The following is a 27500-nucleotide window of genomic DNA, read 5'->3' as shown; positions in this document are numbered from 1 at the left end:
ATTGGATGAGAATGTCATGCGGATGACACACACCTCAGATGCATCAAATCCACTTTAAATTGCTGTGTGTAGACAGCCATAATGAGCCAAGTCACAAATTGCTAACTTCAGTAAGTCACTGATTCTTCCCACCCCAAAGAGTGTCTACAATGAGAAGGGAAGGCCAGCTGCACTTTTGCATTGCCAAGATCTGGGCATATTAGATTCTTACAGTTTCAGTCAAAGAGGGATTTGAATGGGTGCCAAGCCTGCCCTCTTGAAAATCTGGCCCATCCTTGCAGAGCCTTGCAACATTTAGGGAATGAAAAGATGCAACTACACAATTCCCGTAGCAGAAGATCAGTTTTATTTGTAAACTCTTCTTTGGTAATCAAGAAGACTTAGTGTGAAAAGAAAGCAAAAGATAAAAATTAAGAGCAAAAATAAAATACACTCCAGATCTGAGGATGTACAGGACACAAACTATGGTAACCAACACACAGAGAGAAACAAGCAGGAAGAGGAAACTGATGGTTTGGATCAGAGCCCCCTCTGGGAGAGGAGGCGCCACCATCCGGCAGCAATTGTGTGCCCAAAGTCAGCAAGCAGATCAGCAAGCCAAGCCTTGCGGGGTCAAGTGGATTGCCCAGGTACAGGTTGGACAGTCGGCCTCCCGTTGCTCCTCGTGGTCTTTTTTCCCTTTTTCTTTTGCCTTTGTGGTTGGTTGTGGCAGGGCGGGGGGCAGCGGGTTGAGTCGTGGAGGGGGCGGCTCATCTTTACAGAGGGGGCTCGCTGCAGAGAACGATCTCCAGTTCCTTGCGGTAAAGTTTCCCCCCATCGGACAGATTCATGATGCTCTTTCTGTAGTTGGTGAGCTGCTGGATGCCCATTTCCTGGCAAAGGGAAAAGAACAGGGGAGGGAGCAATGAAATTTCACATGACTGGAGAGGGGAGCGAAGTTCAGAGCAAGGCTTTAGAGAACTGGAAAATCTAGCAAATGGCATAGAATGGAATACCTAGCAAAAGGTCTCCCTCGGGAGGTTGTGGACACTCCTTCCTTGGAGGTTTTTAAGCAGAGGCTGGATGGCCATCTGTCATGGATACTTTAGCTGAGAATCCTGAATTGCAGGGGGTTGGACTAGATGACCCTTGGAGTCCCTTCCAGCTCTACAATTATATGATTCTATGAACTGTAGCATTGAAACGGGCCCAAAGGACCATCTAGTTTAACCTCCTGCAATGCAGGAATCATATAATGCACTTCTTAGCCTCCTTAGCCTCCTATTTTAATGTAAAAAAAACCCAGGGTGGTCTGCTTATGGTCCCAAACAGTATTTGGAAAAGGGAATATGCAGAAAGGGAATTCTGTGGTGAGGTCCCCAGCTTTGATATCGTCTCCCCCTTGAGGTAGGATTGTCACCCTCATTGCTGGTCTTCAGAGGGCAAATGAGGACTCTTTTATCCAGGCTTCTGTAGTTTATTTATGGGATTTTCACCCGCAGCAACAATATGTGAATGAATATTTTAATAACTTCTTAGTTTTGCATTAACACTTTTATTTTAGTTACTGTTTTATTGATGTCTGTGTTATGCAGTTCATACCTGTTGTATATCGCCCCAGGCTGCTGTGGACGAAAGGTGATTTGTCTCAAAACACACAGAGACCAACACACACACCTAATATCACGAGCCCAGAACTCAACAATCATCCCTCTTTCACTCCTACGAAGCTGGATACAAAAAGTAAATGTTTAATAAAAGCTGAAAGCCAGCTACACCGAAGTATCAAGTCTTACACTTAAAAATTCCAAGTTCTGACTATGGGGAATGAGAAGTTCTTCACATGCAGTTTTTAAGTGTGTGAATTTTAAAACCAGAGGCTTCATTTTGAATTAAGCCTCCAATTGCTAGCAGTGCATTTGCACCAATAAGGAAAGGGTACTAGATCCCTCAAGACAGGGTGCCACGTTGCAATCTTTCAGACATCGTTTTTGGGACAGATTTGCAAAGAAATTTTCTCACTTGATGTTTGTGCATCGGGCTATAATCTTCACAGTAAGTGCTTGGACATTCCTCATAATGTGTGCTCTGGAGTGAGGAGGGCCCGCCCCCAATCTTGTGTGTTCTTCTCTCTCTCTTTCTTTCTCTCTCTCTCACACACACACACACACACAAACCACCTTATGTACTCACTTTCTTGTTTTTCTCATAGAGATCTTTCAGAAGAGCATCTAATTCATTCTCATCAATGAAGCCGTTTCCATCCTGGATATTAATGGTAGGAGATAATAGAGAGAGATTAGACTATTCTTTCAACGCAAGGTACACTATTCCCCAACCCTGAAAGTCTTCTCTTCCTTCACTTGTAATCTGCAGGCACACCTGCCTTACTCTCCATCCCAGCTGTTTGAAAATTTTCTGCTTTGTAGCTGCTTTCTTGTTTGCAACCCTGGAAATATAAGCACCATCAAAGGAAAACCGTACTTTATTCGAACAAAGTGGTCAACTTGGCAAACTGTAGAAACAATATCAGCTGGATGGCTTTCTTCACACGCCTACTCATTGCCCCCAAGGAGAACAGACCAAGCTGAGGCTCTTTTGGGCCAGAAGAGAGTTCCACGCATGGCCAGCCCAAGACATTTTGGCACCTGAGGTGAGCCACAAAATGGGGCTCCTCCCTGGCCAGGGAAGAAGGGGTGAGTGAAGATCTAGATATTGTACCTTGTCATAAAATGCAAAGATAGCATTGAATTCGTCAGAATCTAGCTTCATTCCCTGAATAAATGAGAAGGAGAAATGGATTAAGACAGGGGTCAGCAAACTTTTTCAGCAGGGGGCCGGTCCACTGTCCCTCAGACCTTGTGGGGGGCTGGACTATATTTTTTTTTTGGGGGGGGTGAACCAATTCCTATGCCCCACAAATAACCCAGAGATGCATTTTAAATAAAAGCACACATTCTACTCATGTAAAAATACCAGGCAGGCCCCACAAATAACCCAGAGATGCATATTAAATAAAAGGACACATTCTACCCATGTAAAAACACGCTGATTCTGAAACTGTCTGCGGGCCAGATTTAGAAGGTGATTAGGCCGGATCTGGCCCCCGTGCCTTAGTTTGCCTACCCATGGATTAAGATAAACAGGAGGAAAGTAACCCCACCAACATCCCACCACCACTTTTTTTTACCTGAAACTTAAGAAGGAAGTTCTCTTGCACAGGCAATAGTCTGCAACACCAATGAGATAATGTCAGACAAAAGAAGGTACAGCATGACTTTTGCCAGGAAGAAAAGGGATCAGCACCACATCTGAATAGGTGAGTTTTGTCTGTCAGTTCCAGATGCATTTTGCTTGGGGCAAACTTTTAGATGGAATGTGGATTTCTGGAGCTGGGATGATAGTTGGAAACTGGACTGTGCCTTACTAGGATTGGAGACATTTGCCTCAGAAGTCCTTTTGAAACATGGTCACATGTTACAGGGACAAGTGGCAAGAAACTCCTCTGCTCAAGATGTGGGTTAAATGGGTGTGACCGTGAGATAGGTGTCAGGGAACTGACATCGGAGCCAGAGGTGGAGGCAAGGCTCCCAAGCGATGCTGGAGAAGGGCCCAGCAGGGAGAGAGGGAGCTCATCGGCTGGGGAAGGAAATCAGCGTAACACCAGGGATAAAGGGGGGCAGATGGGGGAATCGGCGAGGGGGCTCCAGGACTCCTCGCCGGAGACCAGCGGGGAGAGCACGGGTCCTCCGCTACCCACACCCACCCTGCGCAGAAGACTTCCGCGCAGGGAAAGTAGGCGTAGACTTGGCATCAAAGAACTTCTTTGCTGGAAGAAGTTCAAGAAACGCCCACTGACGGATTCTGCTAGCGACTGAAACAGCCACGAAGTGAAGGGCTGTCCAGCCAGAAAAAGGTTTAACCAGGCAACCTAGCCAGGAGTGGCAGCAACTTACGCACGAGCAACCCCATATAACCATTACAGTAGGTGAAGCTGCGGGCCAAATTTAACTGGGCCAATGTCACCCAGCGTGCTTCGTGGGTGAGTCAGGATTTGAACTCTGGTCTCCTGGATCTTAGTCTGACACACTAACAACTATTCCACACTGATCCAGCCTTGCACAACCTGGAAAATGCCTACCACCTCATTCTTTTGGACTGCATCCCCATTGGCTGTGCTGGCTGAGGGTGAGGAGAGCTGTAGTAGTCCAAAACAGCGGGAAAGCACCAGGTTGGGGATTACTCAGGAAGAAACTCGACTATTCAAACTGGAAGGGTACATTGGAGATTGCACCCAGAGAAAAAGAAATTCTACACTTATATTATTTCTGCCATATGGAGGGGTGTGGGGAGGTCTGTTTGGTTTTTTTGGGGTTTATAACAATGTGATGGATCAATGGACTCCCTTGGAAAGTGGTGGACTCCCATTCACTAGAGATTTTTAAACACAGGTTGGACGGCCATCCATCAGCTGTGATTCCTGCATTGCAGGGGGTGACCTAGATGACCCTTGGGATCCCCTCCAATCCTATGGATTCTATGAATCTTACCGTGACATCTCCGACAGGCAGAGCTTCCCATCCCCATTCAAGTCAAACATTCGCAGCTGTTGGGTCAGAAAGCGACAGTCTGTGAGTGGCTCCTAAGTTAAAGGTTTGGCCTGCAACAAGACACTCCTAATGATAATAACAGTAATTTTATGATTTATATGCCACCCATCTGGTTGGGTTGTCCCAGCCATTCTGGGCAGCGGTGGAGGAAGCTGCTCGGGTGCCTGGGGCATACCTATAGGAGTGGGGCGAGGGCGGGGGGCACACCTATAGGAGTGGGGCGAGGGCGGGGGGCACCGCAGGGCCTCCGGAGTCTGCCTGCCTCCTCCCACTCAGCTGCCCTACAGCTGGGGACCGTTTGGGCAGTGCAGAGCCTACGTGCACACAAGCCACTGCATCTCTCCCAGGAAAGATGCATGGCTCGGGCGTGCTGCAGGCCCTGCGGTGAGTGCCGCCCGGCATTTCGTCACCCCCCTCAGTGATGACACCCAGGGCAGACTGCACCCACTGCACCCCCCTTCCTCCACCCCTGACTCTGGGTGGCTCCTACCAGATGGCCTCTTTTCATTGCCCCTCTGCAATGCTATGTGAAGTGAAGTGTATTCATATTACCACCTTAAAGTGCAGTAAAGTTGCATTTCACAGCTCTTTCTCCTTTAGCTGTTCAAATCAGCACAGCTTCATTAGTTTCAGATTTGTTTCTGTTTGTGTACACACTAATGGGCATTGACAGGGCAGGGATGTCTCTACCCCATGCAAAGGTGTTTACACCTTGGCTGCGGCTCAAGGAACCCAGTCAGTATGAAGCTGTTTGAGAAACAATGGCATCAAACAGTAGCATTTTATAATGAAGGACAGAATACACATGCATTTGGGATAACGGCCATGGATTAAAAACCCAGAACTGGATCTGCTGGGAGTGCACAGTCAACCAGAGTGTGAACACAGCCTCTGCTGAAATCGGCAGAGGTAGCACAGCACCCCCTGAAGAAGCCTACTTGCTTCCTCTTCTCCAGATTCCCTTGGAAAAAAGAAAACGGAAGACACTTCTGATGTCTTTGGAAAAACAAAACCAACTGAGAGGCTGAGAAGGCATTGGAGAGTTACAGTAAGTATGTCTTCTTCTTTGGCCATCACTCATAGCTGAATAAGATTGTCTTCCATGAACATGGTCTTAACAGTGAGTCCGTAAGTGACTGTGGAGGCCAATTCTGGATCCACACCTCCTTCCACAGTGGGGACATAGGTTTCCGAGTAGGAGTTGATCACGGTGATTGTTTGCCAAACATGATAGCCCCACCAAAGCCAGAAAGGCTGTAATTGCCCACCCATTTAGGCTGCTTAAATTGCACTGAGGCCAATGGGATTTCAGCAGCCTGACCGCATAGCAGCCTTCCCCCAATCTGGTGCCCTCTGAATGTCTTAGACTACAACTCCCATCAGCCCAAGTTAGCATGGCCAAGGTTAGGAGTTGTAGTCTAAAACATCTGGAGGGCACCAGGTTGAAGAAAGCTGATGTGGACTGCAGCCCGAGAGGGCACTTTTAAAGCCTAACTAATTAGTTGTGGCAGGAGGTTTTGGGGGATACAGCCTACGGGGGACAGAGGAAGCCTGCAGGCGGTTCTGGAGTTGAGCAACAGACCTCTCCATGCCCACAGGAGACCTTCCTACACCCAGGGGGCTTCTTGCACTTACGATGGTCTGTGTATATTCTTGCAGCTTTGGTTCGTCGTAGGGCCGGTTGGCTTTTTCAAGCAAGTCCGAAAGAAATCCCTGCAAAAAGAGAAGGCATGAGAAGGCGCAGATTGATTTACAGCCCCATCGTAAACATGCCCACTCAGAACTAAGCTCAACCGTAAGCTCAACAGGCCTTGATGTCCTAGGAAGCAAGCACAGAAATGCAGAAGAAATGAGGCATCCTGGGGAGGACTCAACTGTTGCTGAAAACGGCAGCTACGACTCCCCTTCCTGCATAAACACCACCACCACTGACCCCAGCCCCCGGTAACAGATAAGACTGTAGGGGAAGCAGGCAAAGAGAATTCCGCCACAGTAAGCCAAGACATCTCCTAGCAGGACATTATAGTAAGAAGTGGAATGAGCTGTGCATAAAAGCTGCAGCGCTGCCTTTTAACAAGAGACTCTTCCATTGACCAAAAATGGCATCTGTTTGGTTTAGAGTCTTGATTTGTAAAATGGGGGTAAGAGGCAAATGCTGTGGCGACAATAAAGAGCAAGAAGCATTTGCACACGAGAAGTGCTCTAGAAACTGTAAATAAGTGTGCCTTTCAGTGTGACATACAATCATAGAACTGCAGAGTTGGAAGGGACCCCACAGGCAGGGGGTGGCTTTTGAAAAGGGTCAGACAAACCTATGGAGGAGGAGGAGGAGGAGGAGGAGGAGGAGGAGGAGGAGGAGGAGGAGGCGGAAGAGGAGGAGATCGGTGGCTACTACCCACTAAGGCTATTTTCTTCCTCCACGGTTGGAAGCAGTATGCATCTGAATGTCAGTTGCTGGGAATCACAAGCAGGGAGTGAGCTGCTGCTGTGCTCAGGTCTGGCTGGTGGGCTTCCTATTGAGGCATCCGGCTGGCCATGGTGGGAGCACCATGCCAGACTAGAGGGGGGCACTTTGGCCTGATCCAGCTGCCTGATCCTTTCTTTTGTCCTTGGAGTTCCCTATGAGGAGGAGCTCCATTCCCCTCCATTCCTTCAGTCCACATCAATGAGATGCTGCAAAGTCTACACCTCTTGCCTGCTCCATGCAGAGATTTGGATGCAGCTGGGGAAACACATAAGAGCATGGCAACGTGATGGATAGGGAGGCCATTTTCAGCACAAACAGAAGATGTTGTTGCCACTGTTTGGATCCTTGTTGAAGCCGCCTCTTAGTGCCGCTGCTCTTCCTCCCACTCCGCCACACCTCAAGTGCTAAGGACAACAGCACTATCAGAGCCGTGATCAATGGATGCTTTGGGAAGAGCAGGGGAGGGGGGGTCGTTGTTATAGAATAGTTGTTCAAAGAGTGAATTGCCAGCCACAAAATACCCGGGAGAGTCAAATCTCACTTCATCATTGTGCTTGCACAGGAAAGCCTCTCTCAACCTCAGCTCCCAACTATAATGTGGCCATCTTAACACCAGCCAACACTACAGGGCTATTACAAAGAGTACTGAAAACCAAAGAGAAGCATAGCTGTCAACGTTTCCCTTTTTTTAAAGGGAAATTCCCTTATTCCTAATAGGATTCCTCACAAGAAAAGGGAAAAGTTGACAACTATGAAGAGAAGTGCTTTGCTATGAAGAGAAGGGAGCACTGATATTGCATAGAGGCTATTTGTGCATTAGAAAATGTGTGTGTGTGCATGCAAGTATGCAACTGGCATTAACTTTTAAAAGATGTTTATCCCTGTGAGCCATATTGCATCTGGTTCTATCTTCTCCTAGCCCTGACCTCAGCTCAGCCCACCTTGAGCTCATTGGCTTCGATGTAGCCACTGCGATCGGTATCATACTTCCGCCAAGCCTGCAATGGAAAGAGCACAGATTTGTCACAACAATTGCATTTATATTGATTTTTATACATTTTGGGATTTATAACCCACCTTCTCACAAAATGCCCCAAGGTGGCTAAGAACAGCAGCAGCACCAATAATGAAGAAAATAACAAATGAATCAGCAGATTAAGAAAAAGCAATCATGAGCCGGTAACTGAAAATCCATCAGAGAGCAGTTCAGTCAATTAAGAAATGGTCTTTGGAGCCATCCTGTGTCACAGAGCAACCGCTTTCCAAATCTTCAGTATCAGTGGGAAAAGATTCTCAATATTGTTTTCATCTGGAGAAAGGCCAGCACAGTGGAAAACGCTGTGTCAAGGGTTCACCTTCATTATTGAAAGAATGAATATTTTAAGCACAAATTATTATAAGCAGATCAATTTTAATATTTAATTGCCTGTGCCTGTCACACAACTTAATTTGCCCATTAGCTAACAACAGATGGACTCCAGTTTCATTTCCCAACACGGTATTCATTTCCTATTATTCATTTTAATTGCTTGGATGGATCGCTGTTTCACAGCTGTTGGATGTATGTCTCAAGATGACGACATATCAGTAGCGTTTTTATTTATTTATGTGCCTCTAGGGCAGACAGCACCTATTTGCTTCCAGGGAGAAGTTGCCCAATGCCAACCTTATGATAGCCCTGCTGGCCTGGCCTCCTCTGCTTCACTAAGTGGGCCGTAGCCCTGTAGCAAAAGTTCTGGGGCGAACAGGCTGGCCCGTTTCCAGTTGGTGCCTATCTTAGAGCTGAAATCCTGTAACTTTTCATATGACAAATGTTATTGTGTATTTTTTGTCCTGCTCTCGGTGCTCTGCAGTGCAAGAGGCCCTTTCCAGATGGCAATAATGTAATAACACTGGGGAAACAGCACAGAATAACTAACGAAGCAGATTGATGTGGACAGCCCAGTACAAATCCACTACCAATCACTCTTACAGCGTCAGCAGCATCTTGCAAAATTCACCTGCTAAGAACAAAACCCACCACAGTCTGGAGGTGCCCCAAATAAGATAGCAGGAGCCAAGTTCTTCTTACCTCCATGAATTCGGCACTGGAGCCAACGTGCTGCCGGAAACACAGCAGGAAGTTCTCCTCTGTGGGCAAAATCTGTGCCAGCTGGGTGTGGGAGGGGGAGGAGAAAGAGACAGGAAAGGCAAGTCAACTTCAGAGAGAGAAACTGGTTGAGAACAGTGTAGACGATATGAACAACAACTGCTTAAAAGTATGTTCCTGGTCTCCTTTCCCCTGACCTTCTGTCTTGCCATTTTTCTAGGAAAGAATATAGGGAGAAGTTCAACCTGGACAGTTTGGAGCAAGCCCACTTTAGATCACTGAAGTGAACTGTTGGCACTCCAAAGGACTCCTGGTCACAGGGTAAAATGACTGGTTTTAGAACAGCATAATCCAGATTAGGGAAGCTGCTGAGAAATATGCTCAGGAGGATTCCTCAGAGCAACCAAGGGCCAAACTACATATGATGTCCATTGTACGAATGCACTTAACAAACACATTTTTGTTATTTATGTAGCAGCTGCAGGGAAGCTTGAACAGCCTCTGGAGGGAAACGCTTTGGGATCCAGCACCTGCATGGCCTGCAGAAGGTCCCGTATTCAAATTCCGGTGGCATCTCTAGTTGGGGCTGGGAATGTCCCCTCTGATTCACCCTGGAAAGCCATGGTGGCCGCTTGGTATTATGCTAGATGGGCTTCCTCCGGCTCTTGCTGCCTGCTGTTCTGCATTCTCCAAGGCTTTAGTACAGCCTTCCCCAAGCTGGTGCCCTCCAGATGTCTTGGACTACAACTCCTGCCAGTCCCAGCCATAGGATCCTGGGACTTAGGGGAGCATAACCATGCCGATGAGGACTGATAGTTGTAGCTCAGAACCACTGGAAGGCACCACCTTGGGGAAGGCAGCTCTAGCAGGGCTGAGGCAGCTCTAGCAGGGCTGAGGCAAACAGCACCACAGTGTGGAGATCAGCCACCTCCTCTTGCCCTCCTGAGGGATGGTGAGGATTGGACCCAGAGGGTAAGAGCAGCAAGGAGGCATGGCAGTGGCAAGAGGGGCAATCTTCTTCCCGTCAGGAGATCTGCAGCATTTCCCCTTTGCTGAGTTTGTCCCTGCCTGCATATAGGCAGACTCAGAGCAGTCATCATGCAGAGAGGGGCGAGCGTTCTGCCGAATGCACAGGCTCACACCCTCTTCAGGGCAGGGGGCTTCTGGACTTCTGCAGGGGGGAGGGTGTCACACAGCTCACCTCAGACATTTCAATTTTCCCATCAGCGTTCTTGTCGTATTTCCGCATGAACTCCTGCATCTTCTCTGCAACATTGACATTTTTCGATTCCTGAGAAAAGAGGGGGCACGGCTCACTCCTCTGATGCAGGCTCAGCTTGGTGGGTGGGGAGAAACAAAGCCACTTCTGGGCTCAGTCCTGTGCCCAGACTAGCAGGCGAGCTGCATTTCGAAGAGAAATGGCATTTGGGATCCATAAAGGTAAAGGTACCCCTGACCGTTAGGTCCAGTCACGGACGACTCTGGGGTTGCGGCGCTCATCTCGCTCTATAGGCGGAGGAAGCCGGCGTTTGTCCTCAGACAACTTCCAGGTCATGTGGCGAACCAGAGCAGCACACAGAAACACTGTTCACCTTCCCACCGGAGTGGTACCTAGTTATCTACTTGCACTTTTACGTGCTTTCAAAGTGCTAGGTTGGCAGGAGCAGGGACCGAGAAACAGGAGTTCACTCCATCGCGGGGATTTGAACCGCCAACCTTCTGATTGTCAAGCCCAAGGCTCAGTGGTTTAGATCACAGCGCCACCCGCATCCCACATGGGATCCATACACCTCCCCATTGAGTGCAGCCCCGTCCCCGGCAGGCTTTGCTTTTAAAATCCCCAAACATAGATGGAACAGAAGTTGTCACTCAGAAACACCTCTGGGGGCCACAGATTCCCCCAACCTTTGCAGTAAAGCAACAGTGTTGAATAATAAGAATATGACATTTTGATTAACTCAAAGGCAAAAATTACAGCAATGCAAACTTTAAAACCCAGTTTAGCCCTTTCTTTTAGGGGTCAAGCTAGATGCTTACTCCCAAGTAAATGGGCACAGAACAGCCTCTTTAAGCTGAAAACAGGAATAGAAGCAGAAGTTAATGGACGGGAGAAAGAAAATGCACTGGTTATTACCATTCCTGCTCCCTTCCTGGCGCTCTCTAGCTCTTGGAAGAAGCTTTCCAGTTCTTTGCCTTCAATGTAGCCGTTTCCTGAAAGAAGAAGCACAAAGGGAGCAATAAGGAGCATCCGAAGCTGGAAAAAAGGATAGCAGAAGGCATCTCTCATCTTGCTTTGAGTAATAAATCAACGTGGCCTGTGCTACCCTTTCATCCAGCCATGCCTTCACCACCCCACCAAGGATGTTTCCACACTGACATGCCAGGTCAGGTTCTGTACGCACACACTCTGTCCATGCACACATGAGTGCCACAGATCAGAGTCTTCCATGTGTACTTTTGTGCACATTCATTCATGCATGCGAGCTTTCAGTTGAACTCTGCCTCAGTTTTTCCTATCCACACTAGTGGGTTGTGCTTGATAGGGTATGTTGCCCCCTCCCCTCAATTAGTACTTCCCCTGCCCCCCCCCCGAGTTCTGGAAGCTTGGGGTCCATTGAGGGCCTGCCTAGAGGCATTAGTTTTTTGGAGGGCACAATTATTATTATTTTTTTGAGATACAAGTTTTCTGAAATGCCAGATTTGCACAAAACAGCAGGCTAATCAAGATACAAACATGTACTGCCGTTCATGTCAAGAAATACACACCTTCACAAAGCCAGAAAAACAGCCCTTCCCTCGCTTCAGCGGCACCATTTCACAGCCCTTATATTTTACAGCAAAATGCCAAAACCAAAACAAAAAGCTTTCCAACACTGGAAATGTAAAAAATACACGCACCACATATTTACTGTCAAAACCAGTTGGTCACTGCAGAATAATTATTTAAAAATTAGTATTAGTTTCTTGCCAAGTGACATCAGTGACACCTAAGTAAGCCCTGTGTAATTGTTTTAAAATTTAGGATTGGAGGGAGAAAGGGAGAGATTAACAACATAATCCTAGATCTACTCAAAAGTACAGCAGAATCCTAATCATGTCTGCTCAAAAGTAAATCCTGTTGAATCTAATGGTGTTTACTCCCAGGTAAACGGGATGAGGATTGCAGCCTTACTCCCAGAAAAGTTAATATAGAATGCCAGGACCAGATTAAAAACAGGCTATGAAATAGACAAATAAACTGCCCTATTCAGCAGCCCAGGAAAAATTGAACTTGTATAGCTCATTATGTTTAGAAGAAGAAGAAAATATCAACACATTTTAATGGCATCATAAGCTGCATTTACACTTTTATATTTCTCTTCAAAAAAACATGATTGCAAATAAGAAACACACACACACACACACTAAATAGCTGTGTGTACATTTTTGTTATCATCACTACAGAAATTGTTAAATGTATGTGCCTACCAAGATGCTGCCTATATGTGTTCTTTGATTTTCTGGAGCTCCTACTGGATTACAGAGAGAGAATAGTGGGAGGGCAGGAACATGTGGTGCCACTGCTGAAAGCCAAAAACTCACTCAACGCCCATGATGTGTGCACCCCCTTCCCCATTACGCATATGCAGTATCTGGGCAGCAAGGAAACAGAAGCAGGAACAGGCAGCTCTAAGATTTCCTAGTTCCTCCTGGTGATGTCCAAAAAGGTCACTTGCCATTCATTGGCTAGAACCCTGCAAAGTAGAGTCCACCGAAAAGACCTCAGGTGACAGGATTCACAGGAGCAGCAGATTATTATTTGTATTATAATTATTGAATTTATATACCGCCCTATACCTAGAGGTCTCAGGGCGGTTCACAGTAGCTCAGTTCACAGAAATTGTGACACAGGAGTGGAGGTGTTAATGGATTGGCTCATATCTTCTGATCTAGAGAATGGAGGAAGTTACTTAAAAAAAAAATCAAAGCTAAGCAACCAGGGTCTCAGCTGGCCTTGAGGTCCACCCAAATCTGACCCTTTCTGCCCAACTGTTGGTAGCCCTGATGGCACACAGCAAAACGTCAACACACATGTAAAAACCCCCAAAACAAACCACCCACACAATGCTCTTTCATATGTCCGCAGCTGAGTAACAAGCAATTATATGTTGGATTTTTTTTTTGCTTACCAATTTGTCTGCTAATCAGGAAAACTTGAATTAAATGAGGGAGGGGGAGTGTGAGCTGCTGCTTGAATGAGGAAAACCTTGTGTGGACAATGTGGAAAACATGCATACATGAGATGCCTCGACTCCATTTTAAATTGCCAGGATTTAATCACTAACGTAGGAGCCAGCCTGGCATTCAATAATAAGACCAAAGTGGATGGGCTAGAAAGAGTGGATCCTTCTCAGACTTGGCCTCCTGAGTTCTCTGCGCAGCACCAGTGTAGGCTTGTGGGGTTGCAGAGAGGGAGTAGCTGTAGCTAACAGGGATTACATGTCCATCTCCCTTCCGGCAGGATGCAGTTTTTAAGTATTGGGACTTAGTGCTGAGCATTAAAGGACACCACTCTGCTCTGAGGTTGATTTCTGAGGTATTTCTGAGAGCCCTACTAGGGAAGTTTCTGGCTGATGCTGCGACCCAGATGTAGTGAAAAGTAGGGTATAAGTTTAATTAAATAAGCAAACCCAACACTATTTTTTCTGAGTGGTTCAGGGTCTATGCTCCATCTTGGCCCACAAGAGGATGCAAGAGAGCTCCTGGAAGTAAGTGGTGGCACATTTGTAAGACACTGAGGCCAAACACGCCCACACCCTTTTGGATCTGCCATGACTTGGGTATCAAGAATTCTGCAGTTGTGTCACTTAAATTTGTAGAATACATTTCAGTTATTACAACCTGAGGATGTGGACCAGATGCTTGGAGGGGGGCGTAGCCTCCCATATGCCTGCTGGACCCTGGATCCTTAATGGCTGGCAACATCTAGCCAAGGAAGACTAACCAAGAATTGACAGTGCGGCCCAATGAGGGAGGGGAGGTTAACTTCCCAGTTATATAAATTCATTTAAAGACAGAAATCACCACCTTTTATGTAGCACAGTATTTCATCTGTTTCAGCAGAACTATGAATCTACACCTGACTCCCAGTGAGAGGCCAGATTCTCCAGTAAGGAACTGAGGTACCCCCCTCCACACTCCTAGCTGACAATGAATGAATTTGGGAGGAGCTGGTTTGGTCACCATCAAGCAGCTTGTCCAATTAGCTGCTAATTTCTGTCTCAATGGCTGACATATCTGTCTGCTCCCTGTGTTGCAAACGCTCTGCCAATAGAAAGCTAGCTCAGCAGGCCAAAGGCTTTCCAATTCCCTCTTTCCTCTATGAAAGTTTCCGCCTTTCTGACTTGAACATTTCTCTTTTGTGCTTTTCTTTGAGTATACTTTCAAATATTGTTTAAAATAATTTAATGGTAGCGGCTCAAATATCAAAGAATTAAAAGGAAAGGCATGGTTATACCTACTGGGCCTCATTCTGCAGGGAGTCCAAAAAATTCTGGTTTTCATACGGCATCCCTTAAAAATTATTTGGACGAGGGGTTTTCAAAGCAGCAGAAAACTCTTTCATATAGAAACAAGCTGCCCAGCAAAGCCCTTATTAAATGGCACAGAGCTCACTCTGATTTCTCCACAGTTGCTGCTGCTGGCTTGGCAAGCTTCTTTTTGAAGGACAGAGGCCCTCTTCACTTCTTATCTTGAATGAGACTAAGGACATTCCAGATAACAATGGCTTAGTCTAGATTGTTAAAGTCTCTTAGGGGCTACCTACCAGGTTGCAGTCAGTTTTACAAAGCTCTCTATTGTTAAACCTTTTGGTTAACTGGGGAAAATACGCGACAAACCTTCACTCTAACAATAACCCTGTGAGGGAAGTTGCTAAGGAACCCATTTTAAGAAAGGGGAACTGAGACAGCTTGCTTGAAGCCACCTAGAATCTGCAGCTCAGTGGCTACTTGAACCCAGGTATGGCAGATGCACGTGCAACACCACAGCTGTGTGCATGGAGTTGTTGCAAGTCAACCGGTCCGTGTGAAAAGCTTGAGTCATTAACAAGGTCTGAAAACACTCTTTCTGATTTGAAGATATTTAAAGCAGGGTAAGAAGAAGATGTGGGTGGCGCTGTGGTCTAAACCACAGAGCCTAGGAGTTGCCGATCAGAAGGTCGGCGGTTCGAATCCCCGTGATGGGGTGAGCTCCCGTTGCTCAGTCCCTGCTCCTGCCAACCTAGCAGTTCGAAAGCACGTCAAAGTGCAAGTAGATAAATAGGTACTGCTCCGGCGGGAAGGTAAACGGCGTTTCCGTGCACCGCTCTGGTTCGCCAGAAGCGGCTTAGTCATGCTGGCCACATGACCCGAAAGCTGTACGCCGGCTCCCTCAGCCAGTAAAGCGAGATGAGCGCCGCAACCCCAGAGTCGTCCGCGACTGGACCTAACAGTCAGGGGTCCTTTACCTTTTAAGAAGAAGAACAGCTAAACACCTGTAACCCGCAAAGGTATCACAAGAAGCAATTGATTATGAATTGGTTAGATTATTCCCTTTCACGATATAGAACATAAGAAGAGCCTGCTGGATCAGGCCAATGGCCTATGAGGAAACTGGCAAGCAGAACTTGAATATTCCAAGCATTACTGCCTCCGACCATGGAGGCAGAGCATAGCCCTCATGCCCAAGGGTGTGGGACGGGCTCGTGAATCTTTAATAGGCACACTGAAGAGCGGAATTTGGCTGAATCCTCCAGCAGTGAGAAGGAGTGTCTGTGGAGGCTCCGTCTTCTACAGAGCTACACTTTGAACCCAGAATCTTGCTCTAGAAGGCCTGCAAGTGTCCCTTCCAACTCTGGGGACCCCAAGCAGGATGGAAATGAGTGTTCTGAAAAACATCTTTAATGGTTTTTCTCATGAATACACAGGGAGGCTTAATATGCATTTATTCATACTCCTAGAGAAGTCTCACCAAATTAGGTCAGCTGAAGCAAGGCTCTTATAAGACCTGACTTACTAAAACAGTCAATGCATTTTTAAATTCCTCGCAAAAAGTTCTGCTACGCTAATGCCCTGCAGGCCATCCGGGGACCTGATTAGCCTCTCAAAAGAGGGTCTCATACAAGTCAGCCAGGAAGGCAGAAGGGCACATAATCTCTTCTGCACCATCAACACAAACTGTGATGGCTCCTTCCAATAGAGTGTCATTGGAGAACATTTGGGGAAGGTACCAAGCCTTCCTTCGATGTATTACCAGGTGCAGGATGGCTTTTCATGAGGTATTAGGGGAAACTTCAACACTAAAGTTTCATAATGTCAGACATGCACAGTTATCAACATTTATAAACAGGAGAGTCTGAATGTTCAATGTGTCTCTTTCTAAGCCTTTGGACTTCAGCCACCAGCTTCAAAGGAGAAACAGCCTCAGACTGGAGAGCCAAAATTAGCCCTTTGGACTCCCCCTAGGCCACACAGCTGGTTCAGAGCCCCAAGAGGCTTTCAGGAGCAAGATGGAAAGCAGAGAGAGAAAGAGAGAGCTGGATGCTTTCCTTGTACTGGTGACCTTACACCAGGCATAGGCAAACTCAGCCCGCTAGATGTTTTTGAAACTACAATTCCCATCATCCCTGACCACTGGTCCTGTTAGCTAGGGATGATGGGAGTTGTAGTCCCAAAACATCTGGAAGGCCGAGTTTGCCTATGCCTGCCTTACACTCTGAATCCCTGGCAACCTCTCCCATGGCTTTTATGTGGGCATCCCTAGCTTATCTCATGATGGAGGTGTAAGGGTTCTAATTTGTTCTGCTTTCAGACTGTGGCTTGCTTTCATTAATAAAATCCTTAAGCATGTCTGTTTCCTTTAGGACTCAGAAGAGTGGTTGCCAGAGGATTTCACTGGACGCCTCCTGAGCATCCAATGGGAACACTACTAGCAGCCCTGCCATTAGGCTGGTATACACTTTGTGACCCTCCAGTTCTTTGTAGGCATGTAGTCCTTGGAAAGGGCACCTTCACAAGATTTGCCTGGGAGTTAAAAAGCTGCCTATCACCCAAATATGCATCTGTGGTCCTTGAGATGTTGCAATGTTGCAGGACACGGTAGTATGAGAGGAGCTGGGATGGGTGGGGAGCATGGTTTTCTTTAATTCTCCCAATATCCTTGTGAACACTTTATTGTCCCCTCTCATAAATTCAACACAGATCAAGTAATGAAAAGACGATCCTGATTATGCTGGGTAAATTGTCTTGTTCTTCTTTTTGTTTTGTCTTGAGTTACCCATTAACTACCTAAAGACAGTTGTAATTAAGCGGTATATTTATTGTCAAAATAAAAATGCAATTTGGCCAGCCCTGAATTCCCCTGGCACTCCCTCTTCCACCCTGACCTTTTCCAGCTGCGTGTGGCACAAGAAATCAGCCTGCATGGGCAACTGCTGGGCCCCCTTTTCCCAGGTCCAGGAAAAGCAAAGCAGCTGGCAGTGCTCCACCCATTTCTCCTCCAATGGGCACCTGGGTAGGCAGGAGGGCTGGCTGTTGCCTGTCCTGTCTGCACAGTGGGCAGCCCAGTCATCATTCTGACTCCTGGGCTGAAATCCAATATCAGCATTCTATTTGGGAGTGCAGCGAGAAGGATAATAGATAGGCACAGCATTTTATAAAACCAAAATTGATAAGCTCCATCAATGCCATCATTCAGCCAGTAATAGATGAACTCTTGGAGGAGAGCCCATTCAAAATGGAGCCTGTAACAAAGGCAATAAATCAAAATAATGTGGTAGTTAATTATTCTTTTGCCTTGTTCTGGCCTGCTGCACAGCCGTAAACCTCAGCTTTTCAAAAATGCTGTCCTTGGCTCTGAATTGCAGTATAAACCAAGCAGAGATTTTATATGCAAACTTGAAATACACAGCACTTTTTAAATCCCTTAATCAAACTCCTTTACACATTAGAACTCTTATCATGCCTTGCAATTTTCAGGGCTTTTGTTGTTGATATCAGTATTGCAACTCTTCCTCCAAGGAGCTGAGTGGTGTATGTGGTTCTCTTTCCCTCACAACAATCCTGTGAGGTAGGTTAGGCTGCAAGAGATTCATGGCTAAGTAGCAATTTGAACCAGGGTTTTCCCCCAGTGTGAGTCCAATTCTCTAACTGCCACCACAGAATGGGTTGTTGCATTGCCAGAAGTAGGGAATCTGCCCTGATATGCTTCTCCTTCCCAGCAGTCAACCTTCCTAGGCAAAGCAAACAGAACTTCATTTCAGCATCTGCTCCACCTTGACTCCTACCAGATTTAGAGAGCTTCACCACAAACCATCTTACCTTCCTGTTGCCTGTCTGCATTTTTTTTTAACTATCTATGAAGTTTGGATAACTCAAAAGCCTTGCAGACTCTTTTGTGGACATTTTGATTGGTCCTACTAATGGCATCATCGAACTGTGGATTTTGGATTTTTTATTGTGGCCCAATCTATCTAATAGTGGCGATACAGGCTTTATTTTTATTTTTTAAAGAAATACAGTTGTAGTTCTGGTTACATACTTACGGTAATTCGTTCCGGAGGTCCGTTCTTAACCTGAAACTGTTCTTAATCTGAAGCACCACTTTAGCTAATAGGGCCTCCCACTGCTGCTGCACTGCTGCCGCACAATTTCTGTTCTCATCCTGAAGCAAAGTTCTTAACCTGAGGTACTATTTCTGGGTTAGCAGAGTCTGTAACCTGAAGTGTATGTAACCCGAGGTACCACTGTATACCGGTATGTAAAATGCCTTACAAATGTCTACTTTGATTTAACAAGTAATAGCACTTAAATAAACTGGGTTGTCAGTGGTCTGCTCCCCCATCAGTAGAAAACTGAATGTGTAACACACTCCCTTTTTAGATAGATGTGTCCCTGCACATTCTTCAGAATATCCTGAGGCAAAATGTGCTTTTGGCAGACTTGACAATATGGAAGAAACAGACAACTGCTGTTTGGTGTTTTGATAGACCAGCACTGAGGCCTGCTGTTTCTCAGCTTGTGAACTATAGAGTGGGCAGTGGGGTGGGGTGGAAAGCGGAGGGGACCCTGTGGCACTCCAGATATGGTTTGACTATCATCATCCCAGCCTACTGGCAATGCAGGCTGCAGGGGCTAATGGAAATCGGAGTCCAATGACTTGTGGAGGGCCACAGGGCAGTTACCCCTGCCACAGACAGAGGCTCTAGTGATCTATTCTCCTCCATTTTGTTTTTCAACCCAAGGAGCCAGGGCAGGAAGAGGCTGTGTCTAAGCAGAAAGAGGGCAGGCAGGGAGAGGCAGCAGCTTCCCCCTTCCCCCTCCTGTTGTTTTCCAGTACAAAATATCCCCCCCAGAATCTTTTTCACCTGCACAATGAAAGGTAAAAGGCTCCCAACTAAATATATTACCAAACTATAAGCATGCAAAGGAAACAATGGGTTTCCAGTGCAATGTTTTCCTCGTGGCAGTACCTGGGGTGGGGTTTTTTGAGAGGGATTGGTGGCTATGAGGAGGCACTTACTCCTTCCTTAGCCCTGGCAGATCCCCTTGGCTATTTTAAAATGTCTCCCCTCCCTCATTGGGTTCCAGAGCTGGAAGTGAGCCCAGCTGAGGGGTGGGGCTTTTGGGGGGAGATGTGGACTCAGTTGTAGGTTAGCTGAAGGGGAAAGGAATGAGTCTTCTTCCTTTTCCTGCCATATTCATTGTATTAATTTATTTTGAATATTTCTAGATTTCCCCCTCAGGGTAAAAGCCTCTCAATCCAATGTGGCCCACATACATATTTGAAAATATCAAAACGAAAACCATCCACTTATATTAACAAACTAAAATAGCCATCTAAAGGCATTAGGCAGCCCCAGCGGGCACACACGTACATCCTGTAAAATTTAAAACAATTGGAAGGAAGTCAAATGCTGTTTAAACAATAGGATGCTAAAAACTCAGCTCAACATTTCAGCTGAAAGCAGATGGAAGCAAGTGGGTTTTCAAGGCTGGTTCAAAAGCTAGTGACGATAGAGCCAGCCCTATATCCCTTCAGATGGGATTCCACAAGTATGGGGCCAGCATCAAGGACCAGCTCTACCATTAGGCAGAGTGAGGCAGGAAACCTCAGGCAGCAGATGCTGAGAGCTATGGATCAGACAGAACCGCCTATGCCATGCAGTCCACCCAGCCACCCAGCCACCCAAAAAGCCCTCAGGTGCTGAGGAAGACACTGTGCCACCAGCCAGTGTGGAAGCAAGATTCACACACCAATCCAGTTGGCCTCTGCATGTAGAATAGGTGCAGCATCTTGGCCTTAGGCAGAAAAATGTCTTGGGCTGGCCTTGGCACTCTATTTTGTCCAGTGTGAGTTTGGGACCAGATGCTTGCTGAGTCTATGCTCACATTGGCCCTAAGCAACTTTGTACACAGGGCCATCATGGGCTCTGGGAATCGCAGCAGTCCTGAAGATGAGTCCTGCTGGAAAGCCTGAGATGGGTGAGGCAAGTGTTTTCTTAAAGCAGGTGGCATTGTGTAATTGATCTCTGATGGGCCCCCAAGGGAGAACCTTTAATCAGGGGAGGTTTTACTGGCACATCCCTGTGGGGTAAGCAGCCAGTGAAAGAGTGTGGGATAGGGTGACACAGAGCAAGCCTGCAAACAGGGAAGGTTAAGCCATGGCTTTGGAAAGGAGAAAGTGTGAGCAATGAGAAGATGGAGGGCGCTAGAAAGAGACCTTGCATGTTCACAAGAGCAGTCGGAAACTAATAAACCACATTCACACAACTTTTAGTGGCACACAGTCAACATGGTTAAATTAATGTACCCCCACCTCCAACACTTGTTATATGTAAAGTAATTACAGTGGTACCTCAGGTTACAAACATCTCTGGTTACAAACGCTTCGGGTTACAAACTCTGATAACCTGGAAGTAGTACCTCAGGTTAAGAACTTTACCTCAGGATGAGAACAGAAATCGTGTGTCGGTCAGTGGTGCGGCAACGGCAGCAGGAGGCCCCATTAACTAAAGTGGTACCTCAGGTTAAGAATGGTTTCAGGTTAAGAACGGACCTCCAGAACGAATTAAGTTCATAACCCGAGGTACCACTGTACCCATGATTCTGGAGGACAGCCTTACACATGAAGCAAAGTGAGTACCAGTTCAGAACACACAAGTAGTTGCTACTTTTGCATGTGTCCTTATGAACGTGGTGGGGAGGGGGGAACTTGCTGCAGATAGAAAACTAGTGTATCAGGGTTTGGCCTGCTGTGCTTGGCCTCTACATGTGGGAAATTACTCAGAAGTACACTAATGAAATGCAGGACTCTGCCCCCACTGTATCCCAAAGTTATGTGCAGTTTTCTAGCTTGTGAGTGGTTTGCCATCCTGCAGTTTGGTTGTGAGCACCACCCCATCAAGCTTTGCTGATGCCATTCTTGCCCCTGGGTCATCCTGCATGCCTCTGAACCAAGGGGAAGACAAGGAGGAAGTAGCTGACCACCTCAAGGGGCTTCAGGAAGCACCAAGGTTGAAGTAGAACATAACTTGGTGAGAATCCACCATTATTAGGATCTCCAGATTTTGCATCCTCTGCGACATCAGCTGTTGATGCAAGGAAAATGTTGGTGATGCTTTGAGCACCCTGAGTATATTGTACATGGCTTGATTCATCAGAAAGATAGATAAGATAGAAATTGCAGGGGTCCTCCGATATAATAATGGGATTACTAAGCAGGGACAGTATAATTTCATACTGATGCCAAGTCCTTGGTTTCTGCTCTGATCATTGCAAGCGAGGTGATGTAACTGAAAAGCTGTGCTTAATGATAAGTTGCCAAAATGATTATATTAATAACAGGTTAGATCTCCTTAGCTCCCCTGGGAAGACCCCCCTCCACACATTGAATCACCCTCAAATTACACTGCAACAACATATCATTTATGTCTGTGTATGTGTGTTTGTTTGCGGGGTGGGGTGTCGTGTTTGTTTTTAAGCTGAGCTTACTTGAATTGACAAAAGGTGTCTTGGTTGCATTCACCCTTTAGCGATGCATCCTGCTCAAATTTAGAAGGAGGGCAACCATGGTTGGAGGGGTGAGGAGGGGTACATAGGAATTACAGGGGCCAATCTGAAATGCAGTTCTTTTGGGCACTCCGTCTTTCTCTTTCTCTCTCTCCCCCCCACCTTTCTCTTGTATTCTTCATACCTGCCTTCTCCAGCTTGGTGCTTGCCCAGGAGTTCTGGACTGCAACAGCCATCCACCCCAGCCAGCACATCCATGTTCCCATCAGCCCCAGCCTCAGATGGTTGTGGGATGGTTGGGGCTGATGAGAACTGTGGTTGAAAAATCTTGGGGGCACCATCCTGATGCCACAAGTAAAACTGCCTTACAAATCTTACCAATAGGAGGGACTGAGAGGGACTCCAGCTTGCTCCTGCTTGCTCGCCAGAAGTGAGGCAAGGCCTGGAGACTCAATGAGATCAGGCTAGCACTGCTTAGACTGGCTTTTTCTTCCTTGGTGTGTCCTCCTTGGCCAGTGAGGTCAGCTGACCATGTTCAGGTTGGAAGGACAGTCTAGGGTGCCCTGAGCCCACTGAGCCTCATTTACCAGCTTTGCTGACAGGCTGAAGTCCCGGTGGTACAGGAGGCAAACTGCTGCAAAGTGGCTGCAGGATACACCCTTGTTGCCTTACAGAAAGTCAGGAGGGGGATCTTGCTTTGCTGCCTCTTCTACCAATCAGGCATTTAGGACAATGCCCCACATGGCACCGCTCTGACACCAAGTAAATAATCCACAATGCTAACAAGGTCTAGCCATACTCAGACATTCTGTTCAGAGTGAGTGAGAATGAGTATGCTCTGCCCTGCCTGCCCCCCACCATCAATCATCCTTCATGACCTGAAGGATAATGCCTGAAGCAGGCGGCCTTTTTCTGTCAATGCAGCCTTTCTGCATGGTACAGAAATCAGGGAAGGAGGGTGTTTACCCAAGGAGAGCAGACTCCCCACTTCAAAAATTATCCCTCCAATGCATGGGGGGTAATGATGATGGGGTGGGGAGCGGTCCTCCCTCTCCTTCTTTAGGGTGCCTGAACAGGGCTATGTCTTGCTGCCTTTCAAGAGTGAGCCTTGTAGGATTACTGCCATGCTCCAGTCGCATCCCAGGGGTGGGATTGTGTTGCTGCTGGAAGGTCAGAATCCCCTGTGCCCTCAAAGAGAGAGAGACCCCCCTGAAGGAGAGCAAGGGAAGTCCTTCTTTTACTAAATGCATTTCATGGAGTGGCTCTTAATCTCATGGAAGGAGCAAGAGGTTGAGCTTTTTGAACAACGCAAGGAAATACAATCACAGCAGCTTAAACCAACTAACCAACCATACCTCCAGGGGTTAAGTGGGGAAGGTACAGGGGTCTTCCAAATGTGAGGTTGCAAGAGAAACAGGTGGCCTTGTGAAGTTCAGTTGACAAATGCAAATTGGGTACCTGGTGCAAAATATTGCAGACGTCATGCGTTATCTAAAAAGGTTGCTGGAACTCAAGAGAGAGTCTGCAGTCATAGTACTGATGTTTTGGGGAAATGTGGTTCACAGTTAGCAAATTAAAGCCCAGGACACATGAAGGCAGCAATTTTAAAAATGTCACCTTTCCTGCCTAGAAGGCCAAATAGACAGATAGAGCCACAAAGTCTTGAACACTTTGTGTATAGTCCTGGAATCAATTCTTGATGAAGAGTGATCTAGAAATATTTGAATCAATTGATTAATGTCTGGGTGGGATCATGGTTCCAAAGGGGTGCCTTTGAAAGCAGTCTGGAAATTTCCTCTGGTCCAAAATAGGGCAGGCAAGTTTGTTAACCAGGACTGCATGGCATGGTAATGTTACACCAGTGTTTTTTGCTCTGCTCTGTCTTCCAGTTCATTTCCGGGCCCAGTTCAAAGAGCCACCATTAATCCATTAACCTTTAACAGCTTGGGACAAGGTGACCTGAAGGACTGTCTCTGCCATATATACTTACCTGGACATCAATATCTTCTGAGGTCCTTCTCAGGGTTTCCCCAACAAATAAGGTAATGCAGCTAGTTTATAGGGAGAGGATCTCTGTGGTGACTTTCATTGCTTACAGAGCCCCCTTTTTATGTTTCCTGGGTTTTCAGTCTTAATATATTTTAGTGACATTCAGATCTTTGGTATATTCTTGGAGTTTTAAGACTGATGACATTTTGGTGCAGCTGTGAGCTCTGTCGTATTGATTTTGTATTTTGCTGGTAGTTTTCTGCTCTATTAGATTTTGTGGTGCTTTTATGGTTTTATTATCCGGCTTTATATTTATTTGCTTTAATTTTTAGTGGAAGCCTCCCAGAGAACATATGTTATTAGGCTGCCATAAATAAACTAAATAAAAGATGCCAGCATGCCTTCCTTCTTTAGGAGGGGCAACGAGGTCAGCTTCCTCCTTTTTTGAGAGCTTCCAGGCTGTTGCTATTTTGGGGTGGGATTCGGTTCACATACTGGCCAATTCAGGTTGTGCTTGGGAGAATGTCATGCAAAAAAACAAAACAAAACCGTTATCTCTGAAAAGATCAGACATTCTGAGGTTCGGAAAGTGATGGGGAAATGCACCAGCAAGTGTAGACTAGCATTTGCTTGATGCGCCATTGTCAGAATAAATGCTCATTAAATAGTCAACACTGCTTAATTTCCCTGCAAACAAATCAGGGTGAATAATCAATAAACAAGCCATCTGGAAGAGGACTTGCTTGGTGCACTTTAGCCACAATCCAGCAGTGAGTTATGTGAGCTTATCCCCAATCAGTTTCTGTAGGCTTAAGCTTGCCTCGCCCCGCAGGAGATCACGGACTCTGAGTGAGCTGAAAACACCACCCCGCTTTTCGCTCCTCTCCCGTCAGCATCTGCCCAAGGTGAAGGTTGCTCAGTTCCTTCTGACATACAGACTAGGATTTTTTGTTTCAGCTGCTTTGAGTTTCTGAGTTAGGGCTGGGAACCTCTTTTCTATCAGGGACTGCATAACCTCAGAGGCAATCAGGTGGGGCGGAACTGCAATCTGACAGCTGAGGCCATGGTCAAAATTGGCTGGTGTTTACAGCCCTGCAGGATTACACAGTGCCCCCCTCTCTTTTTTACACACAGACAGAGCAAGGAAAAGTGGGCCTGCAGTTCCTGGAGGGCCACTTGAAACAAAGCCGGGGGCCGGAGGTTGACCCCCACTCTTCTAAGGAAAAGTGATATACAATTACAATAAAACTCCACCCCTGGATCCCTGCTCCTTGTTTGTCCTGAGGTTGCTGCAACCATGGAGAATAATAAAGTAGTCAAGCAGTCACAGAGACTGGTCCATTGTTAGACAACTGGCCCATCCACCCACATGCTTCACCTTCCCAGCCCTTTGATCATCCACGCCATGCACAATATGCCACAGAAACTCATTGTTTTGAAAGCACATGCTCCACTTAAGTGGCTCCAGCAAGAAACCCACCCGGTAGCACACCACAGGGGAGCATCATGCACACCCTACCGCATACTGGGGTGTGCCTTCAGCCAGTTCATCTCAGAGGAAAGTCTCTTCCCTGTCACCGGTGTGGCAATTGGTGCAGTCAAAACATGCACATATACAGGGTGGGGGGATTTAATTTATGAAATTTTTGGTTCTCTTTCATTTCATAGGACAAAAAAAGTCAGAAAAGGACCTGGTTAGATTTGTCCCTATGGCCCCAAACCATGTGAACCTCTTGCCTTCTGCAACAGTATCAGGGAGACTGTTTCACCCCTACAGCTGAAATTCTTAAAGACCACCTTCTTCCAAGTTCTGCTTTTTCTATCCCATCATGGCTGGAAGAGGAGGCACAGCAAAGGGCTTAAAGAGTTTCAGGATATGCATGTATCCCCCTCTCCCACAAATAAAAACCTTTTTGGATCAGCGTTCTGGATAGCAGCCATCTCTTCCTGTGTTGTGTTAGATGTTAACAGCCACCACCTCGGGCACCCAGTGGCTTACCTCATGTGAATTACTTGTAAGCGGTGCTTAGAGGCAGGTTTGCAGCTATCTAGAGTAAAATCCTGCTATGCCGTCTTGACACAGTGACTAGTGGGGAAAACATATTGTACACAGAATTCTCCAGAGCTCAGATCAAAGGTTTTTAAGGAATAATGGACACCCGCAGGGGGTGTTATCAAGACATGGTCACAGGACCCTTTACAGTAAGGCAAACTCCCATCATACTGCAATCATTGCCCTTCTCTATAGGAGCACATGTTTAGCTGCACAGGCACACACAACCCAACAGGAGAAGCCACCTCAACTCTTCCTAACATGGGACAGGATCTCTAACCAGACTTACTTATAGTGGCAAAAAGTTTATGAGCCTCCAAAGTTTATGAAAATAAACACAAGGAAGTCTAAAACAGAAGACTGAGACTATACTAGTCTAAAACATATTGAATTCTACCAACTGAAACACTTTTCAACTTACACTCACCCATTGTGCCCACTCTCATCAGAAACATTTCCACTCCTCTCTGCTCACTCTTTGTCTTACTATTTTTCAGCTCTCATTTACTACTGCTAACAAAAGTGAACAATTTATAAAACGTAGACACTTAAAAACCAACAGCAACCCAACAGCAAAAAGAACAGGCAACAGAAACTACCTTTTCTGAATTCTGTCTTTAAAACCACCTTATTGCAGCCTTTTAAATAAAAATTCAGGCAAAGTAGAAAGAAACTTAGCATGCCTACTGATTAGCACTGGCCATTTTAAGCCACTGATCAATCTCCTCCAGCCACATGTTGGCACCAAGCAATAAAACATCAGTTGTCCCTAAAGGTTAAATGAACAGAAGTTTGTGTCCCTCTTTTCATTCTCACTGACCATCAGCATCATAATGTTTCCAGATGTCCAAGAACTGGGAGGCGGTCAGCTCTGCCAGGTGCAGATAAGGGGGCTGCTGCTTCCCTGCCATGAGCGATCTGGTCCTCAACCGCGTTGCTCTCTTGTCTGCGTTCAGCACCAGGAACTGTCCAGCTGCCTCTCCAGCTCCCTCGCTGCCCTCTCTGCCTTTATAAGCCTTTCAAAGCTTGCAGAAGGAGGCAACGTCCACTAGAGGGCACACGGGCTGTTGAGGAGGCGGCGGCGGCGGCGGCAGCAAGGGAAAAATGTGTGTGTGTGTGTGTGTGTGTGTGTGAGAGAGAGAGAGAGAGAGAGAGAGAGAGAGAGAGAGAGAGAGAGAGAGAGAGAGAGAGAGAGAGAGAGAGACGTAGGTCTGTGCCAGTGTGTGTTCTAATCTGGAAGTTCTACAACCTAATGAAAGCAAAGTACTGGGGTGCATGACAGATG

General features: G+C 46.6%; 1 protein-coding gene across 1 annotated transcript; it reads right to left on the bottom strand.

Annotated features, from left to right (window-relative positions):
• Nucleotides 1-329: 329 nt before the first annotated feature.
• CALB2 (calbindin 2) lies at nucleotides 330-27231 on the bottom strand. Its single transcript, XM_083624996.1, has 11 exons — nucleotides 27036-27231; nucleotides 11280-11356; nucleotides 10347-10436; nucleotides 9128-9208; nucleotides 7998-8054; nucleotides 6225-6302; nucleotides 4530-4585; nucleotides 3170-3209; nucleotides 2701-2754; nucleotides 2173-2244; nucleotides 330-872 (listed from the first exon to the last, which is right to left on the bottom strand). The coding sequence occupies exons 1-11, from the start codon at nucleotides 27124-27126 to the stop codon at nucleotides 756-758; spliced, it is 813 nt and encodes a 270-aa protein (XP_083481122.1). The 5' UTR covers nucleotides 27127-27231; the 3' UTR covers nucleotides 330-755.
• Between the last annotated feature and the right edge of the window lie 269 nt (nucleotides 27232-27500).

Source organism: Podarcis filfolensis, assembly GCF_964270895.1.
Source record: "Podarcis filfolensis genome assembly, chromosome: 8".
Lineage (NCBI taxonomy): Eukaryota > Metazoa > Chordata > Lepidosauria > Squamata > Lacertidae > Podarcis > Podarcis filfolensis.
This window is presented reverse-complemented; position numbering and strand designations above follow the sequence as displayed.

Excerpts from the sequence above, each read along its gene's own strand:
- CALB2 (XM_083624996.1), bottom strand. The coding sequence starts at position 27,126 with ATGGCAGGGAAGCAGCAGCCCCCTTATCTGCACCTGGCAGAGCTGACC. Across the intron at positions 8,055-9,127 it reads CCAGTGCCGAATTCATGGAG|GCTTGGCGGAAGTATGATAC; the intron begins GTAAGAAGAACT and ends TTTCCATTGCAG. Across the intron at positions 2,245-2,700 it reads TCTTTGCATTTTATGACAAG|GATGGAAACGGCTTCATTGA; the intron begins GTACAATATCTA and ends ATTAATATCCAG.